Here is a 20,288-nt window from a genome sequence, read left to right as displayed (position 1 = left end):
CTGTGCTGCAGCTGTCTTCATGTTTTTTTCAGTTCTCACTGCTCACAGGCTGCTGCTGCTCCTGGCACATCCATCTGCTTTAAACTCTTCTACCTGTGATTTTGTTTCATTAGAAGTATTACACATTAATTGGAACTATCTTAAGTTATAAATAGAGAAGCAAGGTGTCAATTAGTCCTGATCAAAATGAGAAAATTTCCTTTTCTGACACCAGTTTCCTGTTGGATGGAAACAATGCCTCTCTAGAGTATCTGATATCTAATATTCTTTCCAAAATGTCCATATTTAAATGTTTTATTGGATTTGTTGGTCATCCTAAGATCAGTATTCCTCACTACAACATTCAAATCAGCTTTTTATACATTAAAGCTTCATGAAACATTTATGAGTAAATGAGTGGTAGAAGTTTTTTCCAGAAATTGATGTAAACAGATGTGAAGTGTTTCATTTATAAACTGTGCGTTGCTTGATCTATATTTTTTCCAAATCCACTGGGAGACCTTGTGTGATGTTGCTGGAGGGGAATGCTGATGGTGTGTGTGTGTGTGTGTGTGTGTGTGTGTGTGTGTGTGTGTGTGTGTGTGTGTGTGTGTGTGTGTGTGCGTGTGCGTGTGCGCGTGTGCGTGCGCGTGCATGTCCGTGTGTTTTCTCTCCAGGGACCTGATCAAAGTGCTGAAGTGGTACGTGGACCGCATTGTTGACGCAGAGCACCAGGATCACATACAGCAGGTCCTCAAGGTGAGGCGCTTGGAATCACTGAAGCAGACTGAGATATTTCCGTCGTACACTCCTACATGCAGCCGTCTCCGCAGACGCAGAGTCAAGCAGCGCACACATTACACAGTCAACACAGATGCATCCAGAAACACAAACAAACAAACTTGACACTTCTGTCAGCTCCCCCCAGGCTAATTTATCTCCACATCAGCAGTGAGTATGTCACAATGCCATTCATTATTCCCTTCCTCTGTCTGATACGCCGCTTGCAATTTTAATCAGCAGAAAATAAAATGCAGTGCCTCTGGTGCTTGGAATGCACATCACATTATTCTAATGGCTCATGCAGATGCACCATCAGAGAAGCAACGTGCAGCTCCTGTTGTGCAGTTTCCCCATTTATCATTCACTGAATATATCCTGCACCAGGAGCTAATGTTTGATGCAAGTAACTGTTGTCATGCAGGAAATACTAAATAAGAGAGCAGATGTGTTTCCTCATGTACTCGATCAATAAAACATCTGTTATCAGGCTTCTAGAGCAGTGGTTCCCAAGCTGTGGACGACGATGGGTGTGCCCGAGAGGGTTCTCAGAAAACAAACAATTAGAAGAAGCACATTTAGCAATGATCATCAAAAAAATGACAAAGAAAATAAGTTAAATTTAAAATAAAACCATCAATATAATATATTCTGCTTTCAGGCTTTCTTTGAAACCATCAGTTTTTAACAGGTCGGTTTACAGCATCACAGGAAACATGTGCATGTAGGGTTTTTTTCTGTGGACTTACTCAGATCAATATCCTCTGTCTGCCTCAACCATCTCTGTAGACAGTGGGGGTCACAAGGCACCGTTCATTTGGGGTCAGGGGCTGGAAAGTTTAGAACCTCTGCTTTAGAGCACCTACTTTTAACAAGTTCAATTTCCCTAGAAAATCTATTTACTGATACTTTTAATGATATGACAATGCAATAGTACAGTGTTATCTAGTACTATAAGTAATCCAACAATGTTTGAATTAAATTATCTAAATCATTGTCAAAATGTGGTTATTTTAGTTAAAATTATTTTTCAATTACTTGTCCAGTTATATTTCTATAAAATTTATGAAATCATGTAAATTAACCGTCATAAGTCCCAAATCCAAGTTCAGGTCTTAAAGCAACATTGTGTTGATTTATTAAGCAACAGCGCCCCCTGCTTCATTTATTGAAAAATAACAAACCACTCATGTAACTGAAACAACTGCCGGGCCTGATTCTTACGATTGACACACGTCAGTGAACCATCAACTCATTTTGAAGCTGCTACTTCAAGGTTAAAAGTTGCAGAGCGTTGCTTTAAGATTTTTAATTTCTCTTATTGCTTCTCAAAAAACTAAAACATCTCCTGTTAACACTCCTATAAAAAGGTCAAGCAAACATTTGCCATAACTTTCAAATATTTATGAAATCCTAAATCACTTTAAACAATGATTTTACTATCACAGTTGGTGAATGACCTTGTAATTTCAACACAAGTGTTCACAGTTAAATTAAAATGAAATTGAGTCGTAAAACTTCATCTGTGGATTAAATACACATGAGGTGAAAGTTCAGTATGACATTGTTCTTTCGCTTGAAGGGGAGTCTGGCTTGCTTTTTTTTTATTACCCGGCACAAATGAAGAATGATTGTTCCCTTTGTCCTCCAGGCCAGCGAGTACATCTTCAAGTACATCATCCAATCCCGCCGGCTCTTCTCGTTGGCGACGGGAGGCCAGAGCGAGGACGAGTTCAGGGTCTGCATCCACGAGCTCTTCATGTCCATCCGCTTCTTCCTGTCGCAGGAAAGCAAAGGCATCAGCCCCGTCTCACAAACACAGGTACTGTACACATGCAGCTGTTGCCTTTTTATGGTCATAGTGTGCGTCCGTGAATATCTAAATCTCTGCCTGCTGACACATGTGCACCACATGACGCTGTCTGTCTCGAGGACTGATTTTTAATGCAGCCGTGATAGGTGAGAAATTGACTGTAATTTAATTTCACGCCGCCGGAGGGCCTGGAGTCGGAACAGGAATTTTCTGCGGCAGCTTTTCCTTTTTTCCGGTGGGAGGTTCACACAGCAGGACGGCCGCCTTCGCTCATTTCAAACCAGAGCTAAACAAACAAGTTAAAGACGCCATAGATAATTGTAATTACACGGCAGCTGTTTGTGTGTGGCGTTTTTTTTAAGCATTATCCTCCGAGAAATACCAGAATTACCGCCTCGGTGCTACCTGTGTGTTCCTCTGTGAGTCTGTTTGTGTTTTATCTGATCATCGTCTCCCATTTGCCTGCTCCTCCTTCTCCTCATCGCCTTTCCTGTATTCTCACTATTCAAGTCAGACCTCTGTGCACGTATTAATTCTCCAAAGCGTGATAGCAGTTTCTTTTCTTTTAATTTCTTGGTGTTTATCTCCCCCGTGTCAGCCCTGAGCATATGTTTTGTTCAAGGATTAAGGCAAAAATAATTCTCATCAGGTTTATTCCTCCACCAGGTTTTCTTTTCACAGCTCATTTGAACAATTATACCGATGCGCTCGAGAGACAGAAAGAGTAACGTAATCAAAAGCAGAGTACTTCTTTGTAATAATAGAAATCCTTTTGTACTGCGTCGGCCTCTTTTTGAAGCCATGAACTGAAAACACTAATGCAAAGCCACAACAGAACGGAAACAAAACCACGAAGGAAGTGAGGGACAGCGGATGTTCACAATGAAACCAGCAGAGCAGCTCACTGCGGTCAAGTCATAGATGTTAGGTTAAGTGAGCTGTCTATTGTGAAGAAGTTAATTTCAGTTTTTTCATAAACAATGGCTCACTTTGGCTGCTTTTGGAATTCTTGTTTTCTGTTAAAGCTCTTGAGTGAAACTCCTCTGCCGCCGTACGTGAGAGTGAGATCATGAGTGTAACATTAGATTCTCGTCGGGCTCTCTCTGTGTAATCTGAAAAGCGCTGCGTCATCCCTCCACTTACTTCTGATTTGGACTAATCCGTATTCTCAACACAACAATTGCAGCCTGAGGATACAGGTCAGGCTAATGCCTGTTAATCTGTGGGACGTGGGCACACACAGGCCGCGGGGGCCAGGTACACACAATCTGGAACCTCTAATGTCAGACTTTACATCACAGGTCGACTCAACATCTGATGTCGTCCCATCAGAGTGGTGATGAATGAATATTGTGAATTCCGTGTCGATAGAGGATTGTGCACAGATGGAATTTGAATCCTCTGCTAAATGCTCATAGGGACAATCTGTGTTGACTTGCCACCATGTTTTTCATCAGGAAAATACACAGAAGCACAAACCTCCAAACTTGATAAACACTCGGTGCTGGACAATAGTAACACAAACTAGAAGGTGAAAAGTTTCCACAATTGATGCTCTCAGAATTTTGTTTATTTAACCTGGTCCTCCCAGGTTTGTAACTACCTGCGAAACATAACCTTTATCTTTAAACTTTTTGGGGGCATCAACTGGTGTGTTGAATGGGTAGGTGTGTTAAATCACCTCACTAGAATGGATTTAATCTATTTAGATAAATGCAAAACAAAAATCTAAATTCTCTCTGGAGCCAGTGTCTATCTGAAAGTTTCCAAATTAGCAGATTCCAACGATGAACCTTTTAAAAAGTGTCTGTACTGTAAAAGTCCTTGTTCTAACTGTTTTAACTAAACTTTTGTCAAACGTGACAGTGAGCACTTCTTCACATTAATCCACGTTATCCCTGACTACCAAAACCAGTCTAGGCCAGTGATTTAAAACAGGTTCCCACACATGAAGAAATGTTCTCCCAGCTCTCTGAGAATAAATTCTGTTTGCATATTGCTAATAAAATGAACAGAATCGTGTGTAATAAGCACTTCTATCATTTAACAGAACTTGTTATTTCTAAGCTTTGCCCAGGAGCTTTGCATCAGCATGATAGTGTGATTCCCTTATAATATCTAGTATAATAGTATGTGATGTGGAAAATGTGTTGAAATGTACTGATTAAGCATTATATTCATAAATTGAAATGCTTTGCTTGAGGGATTTTGCCTGTCAAGAATCAGCAAATTAATTTCAGAAATATATGATATTTTGCCAGTGGTGGCTTTTTCAATTTTGTGTCTGCATGTCCAACACTGCCTGTTTCTGTCCAGGCCGTGTTCCTGAGGACATTCCCAGCCGTCTACAGCGAGCTGCTGAAGATCTTCACCGTGCGGGAGGTGGCCGGGTTCGTCAGGGAGATGCTGGGCAGCCTGCCCACCACCGTCCACGCTGACTGCCCCCTGGAGGCCGTCAAACTGCAGTGCATCGCCAAAACCGTGGAGAGCCAGCTTTACATTAACCCAGGTAACCAAACAGTCGCACAGTTTATTTACACTCTGAAACACCAGCACGATTAAGCCTGGTAAACACACTACTGTGAGCAAATAACACCAATACAAAAGATGTTTGCAAGGAGATTATGAACACGAAGGAAAAATAAACAGCACAGAGGGAAACAAACAGATAAACAGAATAAATGGCTTCATCCACAATGAATCTGACAAACTGATAAGTGGCATTTTGTTTTCTCCTGCAGCTTGTACACACAGGCTTTTAGTCCATATTACACTGTAACAGGACACAGTCCTGCACTAATTCAAGAGCACACCTCGGCTAATTGTTGCCCTACAGTGCAACTTACTCATGTCATTAAGCTGCTCTTAATAAAGACGGTGCACCGAAACAAATTACTGTGGCAGTGTTTTATTTCCAGTCTCCTCCTGAAGGCTAAATGGAACACGATAAACATCTCTCATGCAAAACACATTAATGTCACATAGAGAATTACCTCACATATACATTTAATTATGTTATAGAAATGAAATGAAAGCAAAACATGAACTCAAGCCACGCACAGAAAACTAATGCAAATGTTTTCTGTGTTTGATGTCTGGGAGCTCACCGTGTGTGTGTGTGTGTGTGTGTGTGTGTGTGTGTGTGTGTGTGTGTGTGTGTGTGTGTGTGTGTGTGTGTGTGTGTGTGTGTGTGTGTGTGTGTGTGTGTGTGTGTGTGTGTGTGTGTGTGTGTGTGTGTGTGTGTGTGTGTGTGTGTGTGTGTGTGTGTGTGTGTGTGTGTGTGTGTTTGTGTGTGTGTGTGTGTGTGTGTGTGTGTTGCAGAATCGCGGTGCATCCTGCTGCCGGTGGTGCTCCGTGTCCTGCAGGCTCACATGCAGGAGCAGCGTGACCTGGTCATGTGCGCCCGCATCCTCACCAGCATGCTGTCGCTCATCAAGAAGGAGGAGAACGGCACCGCGGTGAGTGTTCACCTGCCCGAGGAAATTAGGCCGACAGAGTCATCAGTGTCTTCTTTTAACCTCCCGCTCACAAGGCCCTTTTCCCAAATCCCTGCTGGGAAATGTCATGCCTCAAATGAATAGTGTATATCTCCGCAAACCACAGGGTCTATTGGAATAGTGTTGATATCTATATAGATGTAACACTGTACAAGTTTTTAAAGAGGTTGAAGCATCAGTATCGATGCTACTGGAGTCAATGAAAGATTTTATTTCCTCTGAACAGTAATTTACAATAACAACAGTGAAAATCTCTTGTGAAATTTTGATTAATTTGTTGTCTTGCTTCTTGAGAAGCACTTTGCAACTGAACAGTGCTTTATATAAGGTATTATTATTCAATATTATTATAATTATTATTGGATTCTGTTTTACCAACCAAGCTTTAAAGGTACACCAGCTCTAAAGAGTAATTTGACAATGTTGAGAGTTTACTCGATCAAGTGTATTTTCCAAAATATTGTAGAAATTCAGCTTCAACAAATAAGTTCAAATCCAACACAAGATGTACCTTTGTCTCAGATCTCCCTCATATAGATTAATACCTTATAGATTTCATTATAGATGACACAACCATGTGACACTATCCTGAGCTGCAGCTACAACTTCTCTGCTATTCCAGAGGGCAACGGGTACGATTTGCCTACATAACAACTGGAAAATAGCTTTAAAGGAAGTCAAGGCTCCAGGGATTAGTCTTATGGCAATTTCCTCGCCAATACTTTGCGACAACAGATTGTTTTGTTGTGTGTTTACGGTCAATTAGTCTCGGAAACAGGGACTTTGGCGGCCTCGCAGTGCGGTAATGAGACCCATCAATTTAGCAATGGGTATTGTTCAAGCGGCAGTCACTTTTAGCTGTGTGTGTGTACTGTATGTTTGTGTGATTTATGTGTGTTTGTGTGGCTGCAGCCTGGGTTGGCCTGACTTGTACTGTGCGCTGCCAGAGGGGCAGCTATTGGTAAAGGCGTCCAGTGGGACACAGACACACACACACGTACAACCACACACACGCACACACACTCACACACTCACACACACTCACACACTCACACACACACACACACACACACACACACACACACACACACACACAGAGTGGCACCGCATCTAAAGGGAAGTGACAGCGGTGGCAGCCAATGTGCCAGTCTCAAGCTCCTTCTCATTATCGCTCTGTCCAAGACCTGCCTGTAGCAGTAGAGACTAGAGGGAGACACACACACACACAAACACACACACACACACACACACACACACACACACAAACACACACCATTTTATCTTCTGCTCCCTTTCAAATGCTTTAATCTCTCACCGTCAATTTCTCATTGGTATTCCACCTTCTTTTAGTTCTTTCTTCTTCTTCTTCGATGTGAACTTACTGTATACAAATGTTGCTTTTGGCCTTGAAACTTCTTTTCATTAAAATTGTAATGAAAGTGCGATAACTGGGCTCAGAGGTGCAGAGTTTGGCTCAGAGGCTGAATGAAATCGGCTGCCGATCACGGTTGCGAATGCAAATTAGCCGAGATGGCTTTCAGGGAACGTTCATATATTTTCGGAGAGAAATTGATTTCATGTTTCTTCCTTTGTGTTTTTGTGAACACTCTCATTAGCTTGTGTGTGTTTCCTCACTGTTTAGGAGCCTGTGGTGTCTGAGGAGGTGGAGCTGATTGTGGAAAGCCTGCTGGGAGTTCTCCTCAGGACCATCCTGGAAATAAGCAACCGGCCGCCGTCTGCTGGGCCCGCCATGAGACTTCAGTTCCAGGATGTCACGGTATGTGTGTGCACCTTGCATGTGTGTGTGTGTGTGTGTGTGTCGGGCTGTGTGTGTATTACCCCCTGTAAATTGTTTTGGGACTTCCCAAAATGTGCAAAAGTAATTATAGATTTTTAAATTGAGCTGCTGCTATGATTCCACTTACATTATTAACAGTAATAGCAATAATTAAAATTTGTAATACAGCGCTGAAGTGAAGCACGGTGAAGTGGATAATGATGAGATAGCCATCATCATTATCACTGTGTGAAGATTGAGGGTTGTAATACAGTTCTTCTAATGTTACTACAATTCTGATGTGTTGCCAGTAGAGGCTAATAAAGTTTATGGTCTGTTAAAATATCACCTGAAGCTGATTGTAACTGTATCATAATGAGGGTAAAAAATAAAAATATGTGTGTGTGTTTTCCTACCAGGGAGAGTTTGTGGCTTGTTTGTTGAATCTGCTGCGACAGATGAGTGACAGACACTATCAGCAGCTGTTGCAGGCGTTCAGCAGCAAAGATGACCTGAGGGTAAGACCCCCACCTCCATCTGTCTCTCTCTCTTTATGCATCTAGGTCTGTCTGTCTGTCTGTCCCTCTGTCTGTGGCAACCTCTTGATTCACTCAGTACCTGTGTGAATCTGAAGTAAAAGAATAAACAATGATAGATGAATACAGTTAGTGACCGCTGTGTCATTCATTAATCTGAGTCCAGATGTGTCCTGATGAGCTCTGGTCGGGTTCAGACAAAATATTGGGAATTATATTGGGGCTTGGATGAGGTTCTGGTGACATTGGACAGGCTTTCTGTTTGATTATTTTACACTACACATGCCTTTAATCAGGGAAAACCAGGTTCTGCTCTGGTTTGGTCCGATCAGTTTTCTCTTGGGCTCAGACAGAAAAAATTGCAGCCAGAGCCACATTCTTGTCATAGATGCAACTACAGGCTGCATTATATCAATGTAATCATTTCAGTGGAAGCAATGAAGTTGGAGCCCGGCTGCCAAACCCACCTGTGGATAGGGAGTGTGGATCACCACAGAGGAAGCTCCAGGAACTGTATAAAGAACTGCCAACACCCCAAGGTCGTATTTGGTAGAGACTGACAGCGGCGTTCTGAGGAGGAACAGAAACATAATTAGAGCCACAGGAAAATCCTCCTGAGTTTCAAGGGCAACTGAGAGACTTGATTTATAAAACAAAAGAACAGAGAAGGACTTGTTAAAGTGATAAAGTGCGGCATCTCTGTTTGTCTCTATTCCTATTTCTCAATCTGAGGTTTTTCGTTTTGTCTCGTCACAGACTGCATACTAAGTCTTAGACACAAGTCTGCAGTGCCTAAAGCCCGATTCTGGCTGAGTTGAATCTCATTTAATGTGACTTTTGCAGTAATAATTGTTAATATTTTATACATATCATATTTTATGATGTAATTCTTTATGTTAGTACAGGTATGCACCACATCACCTGCGAGGAGGGATGTAAAGCAATAGTGTCTTAAATTAAATAAGTGCAGAGTGAAGAGTGAACGGTGCAGCAACTATTTCAGCACCATGGAGAGAGACGATGATACGGTTTCCATTAACACTAGGTCTGCTGTTGTGGTTCCAGGACTTCCTCCTTCAGATCTTCACAGTCTTCAGGATCCTAATCCGACCAGAAATGTTCCCCAAAGACTGGACCGTCATGCGGTTGGTCACCAACAAGTAAGACCACACATACAGGGGAGAGATGATACAAAACAATACACAAATCAAATAAAAAAAATTCAGAAAAAAAATATGTACTTCAGTTCATGTTTGAAAGCAGCTTTAAGGAATTTACCAAGTCTATTGTCTTCTTTTAAAGCTCAACCATCACCAGTAAGAACCAAGGTGATGATTTATCTCACTAAGACTGCGGGTCTTAGGTGAAGGCACAAACATAAGTAAAATATATAACCAGAAGCGTAGAGGGATTTTGATGTAGGGCTCTCGATGAAAGGAGAGTTAATCCAAGGCTAACGTGCTGCACCTCAATGGAGGACACTGTGAAACACCTAAAGGTCAATGGAAATGCTCAAGTAGAAATTGACCAGAGTCTGTGGATACTAACATTGTAACACTTATGTGTCGTTAGTCAAACAAACTTTTCGAATGCATAAAAATGAAAGTGAACGTCATGAGCTCAAAGCAAAAGAAAGAGACATTTGGCTCTTTTTATCTTTGTGGGTTTTTCTATTTGACCTTCATCCTATTGGACAGTCGGTGGCGCCATAACTCTTTAAAAGTGCTACTTGATAAACATGTAGACTGTTCATGGTGATGCATTTCCCTCTAAGGTGACCCTCCTCACCTCCTGCTCGCTTCTCCTTTCAGTGTCATCATCACGACGGTCCTGTACCTCTCCGACGCTCTGAGGAAAAACTTCCTCAATGACAAGTTTGACTACAAGGTAGGTGGAGAGATGTGCCGTGTGTCTGTAGACGTGTGGAGATCTGAGCGCCGCCGCCGTGCTTCAAAACTTTGCGAGCATCAAACATCACTGCAACTGCGCACACACACACATACACACAGGCAGATGCACATTTTCATTTATTTTTGCACGTCACTCTTTTTCCAAAACAAAAGCCTGCACGGAGATGCAGACATAAAACGGAGATAAAATCCATGAGTCAAGAACTGAGGGCAGAGGATAAAAAATAACTGGAAGCCAGAAAACAAAAATAGACAGAGACAGAAGTGACATAGGAAGGAAAGAGAAGAAGAAACAGCAACAAAAATTAAGAGATTAAATGATTGTCTTCCCTCTCAAATGCTATAGATACACATGTCCTTTTGTAGTTTCAATACAGACCAAAATATTAAATTATCTGTTTATTTTTTTGTACCTGAATTCGTGAACATTTAATTTGTCTGAGGTTGTTATTGAAGTTCACTGATTAGTTTGTGTTGCCACTTTCAGGTGTGGGACTCGTATTTCTATCTGTCTGTAATATTCATCAACCAGCCCTGTCTTCAACTGGAGTCCTTCTCTCCCTCCAAGAGGAAGAAGATCCTAGAAAAGTAAGTAATTTTTGCAAATACATAACAAGTACTTAACATGCTGTTCGTAGTGCAGCGAGCAAACATTTCTAACCATGGCATTTTCTCATGCAGGTACGGAGACATGAGGGTGATGATGGGCTGTGAGATCTTCAGCATGTGGCAGAATTTAGGTAAGATGATAAAACATGAAACTGGAGAAAATCAAATTCAGCCCTAGAGGCCGCCCTGAGAAGTTTTATTTGCACTGGAAATCACTTCTGGATTATGTAAACTCCTTGCCACTGAAACGTCCCCCTGATCCTTTGCTCACACCTTGAATAGTCCGCCGACCCCCACCCCATTTGATATGACTCCTGGTACTCAACCTGACCCAGGAATAGTGGGCTAGTCAGTTGAGCATGCAGAGACGCAGGCAGCAAACAACTTATATTACACCCCCCTTCTTTATCTATTTTATTTTATTTTATTTATTTTTATTACCTTATTATTTTATTATTATTGTTGTTGTTTATTATTTATTTATTTATCTATGTCTGTATGTCGTGTTATCTAAAACCGATCTGGTATATTATACTGTTGTTAAAATGTTTGAAGATCTCTTGGATGGGTGGGATGGGCATGGGGTTATACAAAATGGAAATGAAACTGTCTTTGATTGTTTTGTCTACTGCAAATGTGAAATCAATAAATATGTTTATAAAAATAAAAAAAAAAGATGATAAAACATAGATGGGCCCAACACGCATGCTTAACATGGACTATATTGTTGTTTTTATTGTCATTTAAGGACGGCATCCCGTTAAAACCGTAACCTCAAATAAAAGAATAGGAACAATAAAAGAAAAGAGCAATTTAATAGAAATAAAAAGATGTCATGAAACATAAAAAAGATGACATCACATAAAAGGTAGGTCTGTAAAAATAGGTTTTAAGAAGTGTTAGTCACTCTGCAAGGAATCTGCAAGCCTCATCTCCTCAGGCAGGTCGTTCCAAGGGGGGAAGAAGGGGGTCCGGATAGCAAAAGTAGAGCCTCCTTTACACAGAAGCCTTGAATTTGGAATGGCCTAAAGGACTCATATGGGCTCAACATCTCTGCTCTGTAGTTCAGGGCGACCAAATCTCTAGTTTAATCTGTGAAATATTATTTAGTAACTCTTATTCTGAAAAGAAAGGAAAGACCATAAAGTGAGGAACAGAAAACTGTCTGTCTTATTCCAGCAGCTTGTTCTGTATCTCTAACAGTGTGAAGGCAGTGACCCACCAACATTAGAAAGTAAAAGTAAAATTAACTCTGGTATTTCTTTGAACATTAGTGCTTTTTTAACTTTATGCTAAAAATGATTTGTCGCTATGGCAACAAGCTGGATGCCTCACTGTGCTTTGTGTGGGGGCTTTTGTTCTGTTCTGCTTCAGTGATGAATTTATACAATTTGTAGGTTTTTATAATAATCACAGGTTTGTTTTTGTGGATTAAATAGCGTTTTTGTACAATAAGAAATGCATCATGAAGCCACTTCATTTTTGTTTTTGTCACATTTGATTTCAATGTGACGGAAATTAATTAAACTAGATGCTTTGTCACTATTTAGTTGATGAAAAACTTTTTTGAGGGGGGTTCGGTTGATGCCGGAAACCACATTAGAAAAAGCAGTTTCTATAGATGTTGAAAATTGCCTCTGACTTGCTGCCCTCAGACTCTGACCTCAGTGTCACCTCTCTCCTCCAGGGGAACACAAGTTGAACTTCATCCCGGCGATGATTGGTCCCTTCCTGGAGGTGACGCTGGTGCCGCAGCCCGATCTGAGGAATGTCATGATCCCCATCTTCCACGACATGATGGACTGGGAGCAGAGACGCAGTGGCAATTTCAAACAGGTACTCAGCAGAAAAAGTTCATCTCCCATTAGCAGACAAGGGGAGAAAAGAATCCTTCACCTCTTTCATCCAGACTGAAACTTTCTTTCAATAAATTCTGGTATCCAACGACTGACGATTTCAATCTCTGAAGGACTGACGCTATTTTCCAATCGTTTGATCCGGCAGCCTCTTTTGAGATTTAAACTCTTTCCCCTTCTTCACAGGTGGAGGCCAAGCTGATCGACAAACTGGACAGCCTGATGTCCGAGGGCAAAGGAGACGAGACGTACAGGGAGCTCTTCAACAGCATGTGAGTCAGAGAAAGCAACGGGAATAGTTGCTGATGTGAGGGTGCATATTTGCTTCAAATTTCCCCAGCCGCTTTAGTTCTTTTGTAGGAGAAGCATTTCACGGTTAAGTGGCAGAGCTCGACAGTATAATAACAACAGCAGTGACAAATTGGCTCGGACAGAGGCCAGCTCGGGACAACCATTACACTGACAGTCAAAATAGCTGTTTACGGAGTCTTCGGATCGCAGTGATACGACCCACACAAGACCTCATCAGGCTAATGCCTGCGTGGGCGACACCTCGCAGGTCGTTTTCCTCCTTAAGCAGCCGTTTTATCTGCGTCTCAGTTTCCTGCTTTGGAAAATGAGCTTTTAAACCTGCACAGATGACTGCATTACTCCTCAGATAAGCCCTGCGCCACCTGAACAAAACTGTGACAACCTGCTGCTGAGAAGGAAAGTGTTTTTCGAAATTGAACGAATCTCATTTGCATTCGGATTCTTTTAAAAGAAAGTTTGTTGGTAATAAAGAATAAAAGTCACTCATGCATCAATATTTCGTGACAGGTTCTATTTTTTTTTTTTTGTTGCTTATTTCTAAAGGCGTTTTTTCTAGAGAAATTTTTAAGCTGTTCGAGATCAACCGGATCACAGAAATTGTTTTCTGTTTTTAATATGCGGTCTGTGCTGGTATCAAGCTGCAAATCATCAGAACAAATAATAATAATAAAACGCATCGGACCTCGTGTGCAAGGTTTCTGTCCTCGACAAATACCTAAATGTTGGGATCTTGTATTTAAAAGTGATGGTTTGGAGGTGATTGTTTAGAAAATAATAATAAGAGGTAAGTGATCACTATTCATCTCGAGTCACCTTCATCTTCACGGTCACCTCCTCCACGTCCAGTCCTTGTCCACTCTGTCTTTGTGTTTCCAGGTTTGTGCTCTTGCATGCTTTGTGTGTTTTAGCATGTGTATGTGTGTGTGAGTGTATATATATATCCCATATTTTTTTCTGTGCCTTTTTATATCTTTATATCTCTAATTAACTACAAATTATTTATCTTTACACCTAAGAATATAATTTCATGAAACAAAGCCATATTTCTGATTCACACAAACGTGCTGTTTGTCTCTAAGTATCACAAACATGTGAATCCAAGTATTTACCAACATAAGCATCTACTGTAATTGTCCCTTTGTCCTTCATAGTCAATCATTGTCCTGGCCACCATTTTTATATGTGAATTAATACTGAGAATAGTGTTATATAAGTACATATTATTAAAGCCATATCTATATATAATCTATAATGTACTGTATATTTGAATTATGCATGAGAAGCCATTACAGCTGCTGATTTATAATTCACCCTCAATGCAGTTTACAAATTCAATTTTTTTGTGTTTCCTTGCTTAATAAATTTATCAGTTCATTTATTTCCCTCCCACTAACACCACTAACCCCTGAAGTAACCTGTGTGACTGTGTGTGCTGACATTAATAGTATTAATATTAATTTATTCCGCCTATGCTTCCCGCCTGGAGTAGAATTCCTCTGTTTGGTCCGTACCCTAGGTAAGACGCTCTCCTATTTGTTCTCTCAGTGTCGTCTGTGTGAGGGGCATCGGGGGGGGAATCAACTGCAACTTTTAAACACTTTCAAATTTTAGCCGCTATTTGGGGTATTTTACTTTGTTGAATCCCACAGGCAGGCCAGCAAGCATAGGTGACACTGGTGTGACTGGGATGTCCTTTCTTTGCTTCACCTCCTTTTCTTTTTCTTAGTAATTTATCCTTTCTTTTCTTCCCCCAATCGCCCGTCCCTCCTCATCTGCTCTCGTCTACATCTCGTCTCCTTGGGTCCTCACATCCCTCTGTCTCGCTCTGTCTGTCTTCATTTGTCCTCCAGCCTTCTGAAGAAGATTGAGAGAGAGACATGGAGAGAGAGCGGCATCTCTCTGATCGCCACCGTCACTCGCTTAATGGAGAGATTGCTGGATTATAGGTGGGGGCACACAATACACACACACAATTTATCCTTCTCAATCATATCTTTGTGCATGTCTAATGGAGTCTGTTTCTTTTGTAGGGATTGTATGAAGCTGGGAGAGGTGGACGGTAAAAAGATTGGATGCACTGTCAGTTTACTGGTGAGTAGCAGTCACTCTCTGTCTGTGTTCTGTCTGTTTTCTCAGCTCTGTTTTTGCTTTGGAAAGCTAAACAAATGCACACACAACAACAAACACACAAGAGAAGACAGTAGCAATTAAGGAAACAAGTAGAGAAAGAAACAAAAAGAATCTGACTGAGTAGCTGTTTACTTAGATTTTTCAATCAGGCAAATGATAGGATGCAAGATTTTCTGACCACAGAACAATCTGCCACACTTTTGAAAATTGTCCTCATTTGCATGTATAAACTCTATAATTTTTATATTTTTCTTCTGTTTTATGTTTAATCATCGTCCGACCGCCCACTGCTGCTGTCAGAACTTCTACAAAACGGAGCTGAACAAAGAGGAGATGTACATCCGCTACATTCACAAACTGTACGACCTGCACTTGAAAGCACAAAACTACACAGGTACAGAAAAGGCCCCGAACACACAGTACATGTGTTCTGATCTGTGTCTATTCCTGAGACACTGAATTCTCTCCTGACTGTTTGATTTTGTGTGTCACAGAGGCGTCATACACTCTGTTGCTGTACGACGAGCTGCTGGAGTGGTCCGACCGGCCGCTCAGAGAGTTCCTCAACTACCCCATGCAGAGCGAGTGGCAGAGAAAAGAGTATCTGCATCTCACCATCGTCCAGAACTTCGACAGGGGGAAGGTGAGCTGCAGCAACACACACACACACACACACACACACACACACTCTTTTATTCCACTTCTCTTCCCTGCTCTGCATTTGAATTTGCTGCACTTATCTTCTGAACAGGCTGCTGCTGCATGGAGACCAGTTTTCTGTTCATAGTTTTAGCACCGCACATTTATTTAGTTAATTGCAGCTGCAGCAGGACAGAAGACGACAGCTGACAAGTTGCCCCACTTGTTTATTGGAGACGTGACGTCACTCACATAAGATTAAAATCACAGAGCGGTGAAAAAAATATGTAGCTGGCGGTCACACATTTCATTTCCATCTCTCGTGAACTGTGACAGCGGCTCGAGGCGTCAGCACCCTTCTCTCGGTCTGATCAGATGAGTGGCCGGCAGCCCGGCTAATTAAAGCGGCGTCCGTATCATCCACACAATATCCTACCTGCGCCACCCCCGGAAGAAATCTAGCTGGAGATGATGACGAGGGTGAAGGCGAGCCTGACAGGTGAAGCGTGACATGCTTAGGTGGTGCAATGAAAGTATGGACTTAAACAGAGCTTATTTGATTCAGGATGCCCAAGTGCTTTCAGTACCAGTGTCAATGTTTCACACTCTCAGGGAAAAGTGACATTATGAAACACCTCCCAATACACACACACACACACACACACACACACACACACACACACACACACACACACACACACACACACACACTCTGAAAAAGGAAAGAAAAATCTGCATCCCCGCTGAAATACCATCTCTACGGAATCATTAAAAACGCTCCTGCCGTTACTCATCGTCCAATTTCCCTTCACGTTCATGAGCTCTGCCATCTGCCGATGCTGCCGAACAGGGATTAGCAGGCAGCAGGGAAGGAAAGCATTTCATTTAATTAGCAAGATGGCTGAGAGCCGCTTGTACCTGCATGAAGAGGCTTGATCTGACTCCTTACATTGTTGACTCACCAGTGCCATCCAGTGGGGATGAAGCGGCACAGCAGCACAGCAGGAGGGATTCTGATTTATTTTTCTTTTGTTTTTGTTTGTATTCACTCAAATTGTGTGGTTGTGTGTTTCTTATTCTGAAGTGTTGGGAGAATGGCATCATCCTGTGCAGAGAGCTGGCCGACCAGTACGAGTCTGACTACGACTACAGGAACTTGAGCAAGATGAGGGTGAGTTTACCACAACAAACACGCTGCAGACACACTCACTGGAGAAGATCGTTGGATCAAGTCTTTCTCTAGCCACATGACAAATTGAAGATTAAAAAAATAAATTATTCAAGCTCTGCACTCACATGTTAAGGCTTTACAATTATATATTCACAATTACAACCTGAATTGGGTTTTTTATCATGTTTGTCCACTTTTTAAGGACAGGGGCAATTCAGGGGGCAATCATATTCAAGCAGGGGCCTGTGCCCCCCTGGATCTGCCCCTGAACAAAGCTTTTTTTTGTTGATAAAATGTGTTTTTCCTTGCTAGATGATGGAAGCCTCCCTGTACGACAAGATCATGGACCAGCAAAGACTAGAACCGGAGTTCTTCAGAGTCGGCTTCTATGGAAAAAAGTTCCCTTTCTTCTTGCGGGTAAAGAAATCTCCATATTCCCTGTGTGACGGTTGAGCAGTCATATTTTCACCTTCTCCGTACAAGACCTGCAAGAAGAATTAACTTCCCTTATATAAGACTCCGCCAGTGAGGTGACATTCAGCCACTCTTTTTCAATGCCATTTAATGATGTAACAGCCTCCGTCCTTGGCGAAGTTTGCAGATGAGGCTGCAGTTCCGGTGCGCGGCCACCAGATGTCAAGCTAACCCCACACTGTCCTCCACTCCCCCTCCTCCCCTTTGCAGAATAAGGAGTTTGTGTGCCGCGGCCATGACTACGAGAGGCTGGAGGCTTTCCAGCAGCGGATGCTCAACGAGTTCCCCCACGCCATCGCCATGCAGCACGTCAACCAGCCGGACCAGACCATCTACCAGGCGGACGCACAGTGTATCCTTGCTTTTATTTTATAGAGAGACACAACAAAATGAACATGCGTTTATGTACAAATACATCCAGGCTGAGCAGACGCAGACAAAGTAAAGGCAGCACATCATACACCCACTCACACACAGACCCTTACACACACTATATCCTGTAATGAGGCACTTTATCACGCTCCGTGCTTCACTCGTCCTCTCTCACAATCGCTTTCTTGTCATTATCAAACGGCCCATTTCCAGGAAACCACACAAACTCCCTGTGCTGATTTGCCGTCTTTGAGCAGCGTCCTCGTGCTCGCTATAATCCAGATGAGAGAAACTCGACATTGATAAAAATGGTGATGTGAGTTGCCTCATTTATTACGATGCACTTATCGCGGTAAGCTTTACAAGCCGAAGTGAGTACATGGAGGACTTCTTTGACCTGGATTCCATCACACAAGCAAAATATTGACTTGATATTCATGAGGGTGTGCAATTTGGTGCAGTTCCCAATAAAAATCCACATCTAGTTAATTTATATGTGGTTTCACAAGAGGTCTGTGGGGCAAGATATCGCATTTTTACGATCAATGCTGCCAAAATTCTCTCACAGAACGAATTCAGTCTACGGCAGTGGCGGGGGTGCACCCGCAGAAAGGTTGCTCTCACATGCAACAGATTCCTAGTGACAAGGACATAGACTAAAGAGAGGCAGGGAACAACATTTCATGGGAAGTGCAGTTACGCAAAAACGTCAAGGTCTGACTGTCTGTACGGAAGGTAAAAGCTTTATCGACGGGGGTACAAATTCTTATCTTAAGTGACAGTAAAAAGAGTCGTTATAGTCAGTACAGTGAAACATGGATCCTGTGTCTATGTTTCCTGCTTGAACATCAACATGGACCCCAAGTGTTTCTTGGATGCATCTCCTCAAATATTTTCCGTAAAAACAATTTGCCGTGGATGATGAGACACAGGCAGTGTCAGACTTGCTTGTCTTAACATTGCTGTGTTTTGGAACTATTTACCCATATTTGTTTTCCTAGTTGTGACTCATGTCCAATAATTTCCAGCCTCTGGTGCGATCCTTTAAAATGTCTCATGCTGCACCGATGACGCACTTAAACAACCCTGCAAACCCCTGCCTGCCTGTCTGGTGTGTGTGTGTATTCTTGTCATCTGTGTGTAATTGCATCTCGCGACTTCCCGATGTTCCTTTCAGGTCAGTGAAGAAGTGTTGTCCGTTTCGGTCTCGAGTGCTTTCTCCTGTCGCTCTCTCGCTTCTTTCCTTAACTTCCGGCGCCTTCCAGACCTGCAGATCTACGCCGTCACTCCCATCCCGGACAGTCAGGACGTGCTGCAGAGAGACGGGGTGCCCGACAACATCAAAAGCTTCTACAAGTTCAATCACATCTGGAGGTTCAGATACGACCGGCCCTTTCACAAGGGCACCAAAGACAAGGAGAACGAGTTCAAGGTACAGGGGGGAATTCACCAGAAATACAGAAGAATATAGACAGCCACATGAAGCATGGGTAAATGCGAAGAGGGCCATGTCATACACACATTTCTCATCTTCTGTACAATTTCCTCCCTTTTTTCACTCCATACAAATCACAGATTTTATTGCGAATGGAAAATCAGGCATTAAAAAATAACTCATGGCCTCCTACTGCTAGCGGAGTCGCTGCAAGATGTCGCGCTATGAAATATTTTCAGTAACTTTCAATTATACATTTATGATTGTATTTTTTTTTTCTCGCTGCGAACCGAAACACCTTCATTTACTCCCTTTCTTACCGCGCTCATCGATCGTGAGCCTGTGTAGGCAGTGACAGTTTGAACCTGCACCCAGGTATTAGTCTGCGTGTCGCAAATGTTTTATTCATCTTGACTGCTGCATTACTAATTATCGTCAAAAAACTGGTTCCAGTCTGTGCTGCATGAAGCTTCACACAAAAACACACACACATCTCAGAGACCCTGATATTAGGCTCATAAATATTCAATGATAACACACACGCACCATGCAGACGTGTTATCGCGGCTCCATCAAGGCTATTTGGATAAATGTAATCATGATATCACATTTCCATCAGGACTCGATACTGCTGGCCTCAGGTGGGAATAATAAATATGGTGAACGTCTGCGTGGTAACAAGAGCGTGCGTCCTCCTGCATATGGATCTGTCACGATAAAGGCACAAAGAAAAATAATCAGTTTTCAAAGAAGCCTGTGTCTATAGGAGAAAGGTCAAGACTTGAGTTATTTTTTCATCTTTTAACTTCTCTGCTCTCTACACTGTAACACAAGTGTTGTTCAGGTCCGCCCCTTAGCCTTAAAACGCCCCAAATCAATAGAGGGCAACAGGGTCGTGTAGTGACATGAAAGCCTCCATTTCTACCTCAGGACGCTGGATCGATGCGGCGTGTCAGCACTTATCTGCCCTGCTGGAGTGTCCTTGAGCAAGACACTGC

The 20,288-nt window shown here is 42.3% G+C and overlaps 1 protein-coding gene across 1 annotated transcript in view; it reads left to right on the top strand.

The window, feature by feature from the left end:
* Positions 1 to 20,288, top strand: part of dock4b (dedicator of cytokinesis 4b) — a 109,164-nt gene that overhangs the window by 66,887 nt on the left and 21,989 nt on the right. Inside the window, exons 21-40 of the mRNA XM_061071210.1 lie at positions 657 to 738; positions 2,411 to 2,581; positions 4,889 to 5,081; positions 5,894 to 6,030; positions 7,712 to 7,846; positions 8,266 to 8,364; positions 9,448 to 9,542; positions 10,194 to 10,269; positions 10,780 to 10,880; positions 10,974 to 11,032; positions 12,589 to 12,737; positions 12,944 to 13,029; positions 14,920 to 15,015; positions 15,100 to 15,160; positions 15,500 to 15,593; positions 15,694 to 15,842; positions 16,923 to 17,009; positions 17,322 to 17,426; positions 17,694 to 17,835; positions 19,121 to 19,287. Coding sequence (XP_060927193.1) covers positions 657 to 738; positions 2,411 to 2,581; positions 4,889 to 5,081; positions 5,894 to 6,030; positions 7,712 to 7,846; positions 8,266 to 8,364; positions 9,448 to 9,542; positions 10,194 to 10,269; positions 10,780 to 10,880; positions 10,974 to 11,032; positions 12,589 to 12,737; positions 12,944 to 13,029; positions 14,920 to 15,015; positions 15,100 to 15,160; positions 15,500 to 15,593; positions 15,694 to 15,842; positions 16,923 to 17,009; positions 17,322 to 17,426; positions 17,694 to 17,835; positions 19,121 to 19,287 — 2,284 coding nt within the window. The remainder of the gene's footprint in view (positions 1 to 656; positions 739 to 2,410; positions 2,582 to 4,888; positions 5,082 to 5,893; positions 6,031 to 7,711; positions 7,847 to 8,265; positions 8,365 to 9,447; positions 9,543 to 10,193; positions 10,270 to 10,779; positions 10,881 to 10,973; positions 11,033 to 12,588; positions 12,738 to 12,943; positions 13,030 to 14,919; positions 15,016 to 15,099; positions 15,161 to 15,499; positions 15,594 to 15,693; positions 15,843 to 16,922; positions 17,010 to 17,321; positions 17,427 to 17,693; positions 17,836 to 19,120; positions 19,288 to 20,288) is intronic.

Source organism: Limanda limanda, chromosome 1, assembly GCF_963576545.1.
Source record: "Limanda limanda chromosome 1, fLimLim1.1, whole genome shotgun sequence".
Lineage (NCBI taxonomy): Eukaryota > Metazoa > Chordata > Actinopteri > Pleuronectiformes > Pleuronectidae > Limanda > Limanda limanda.
This window is presented reverse-complemented; position numbering and strand designations above follow the sequence as displayed.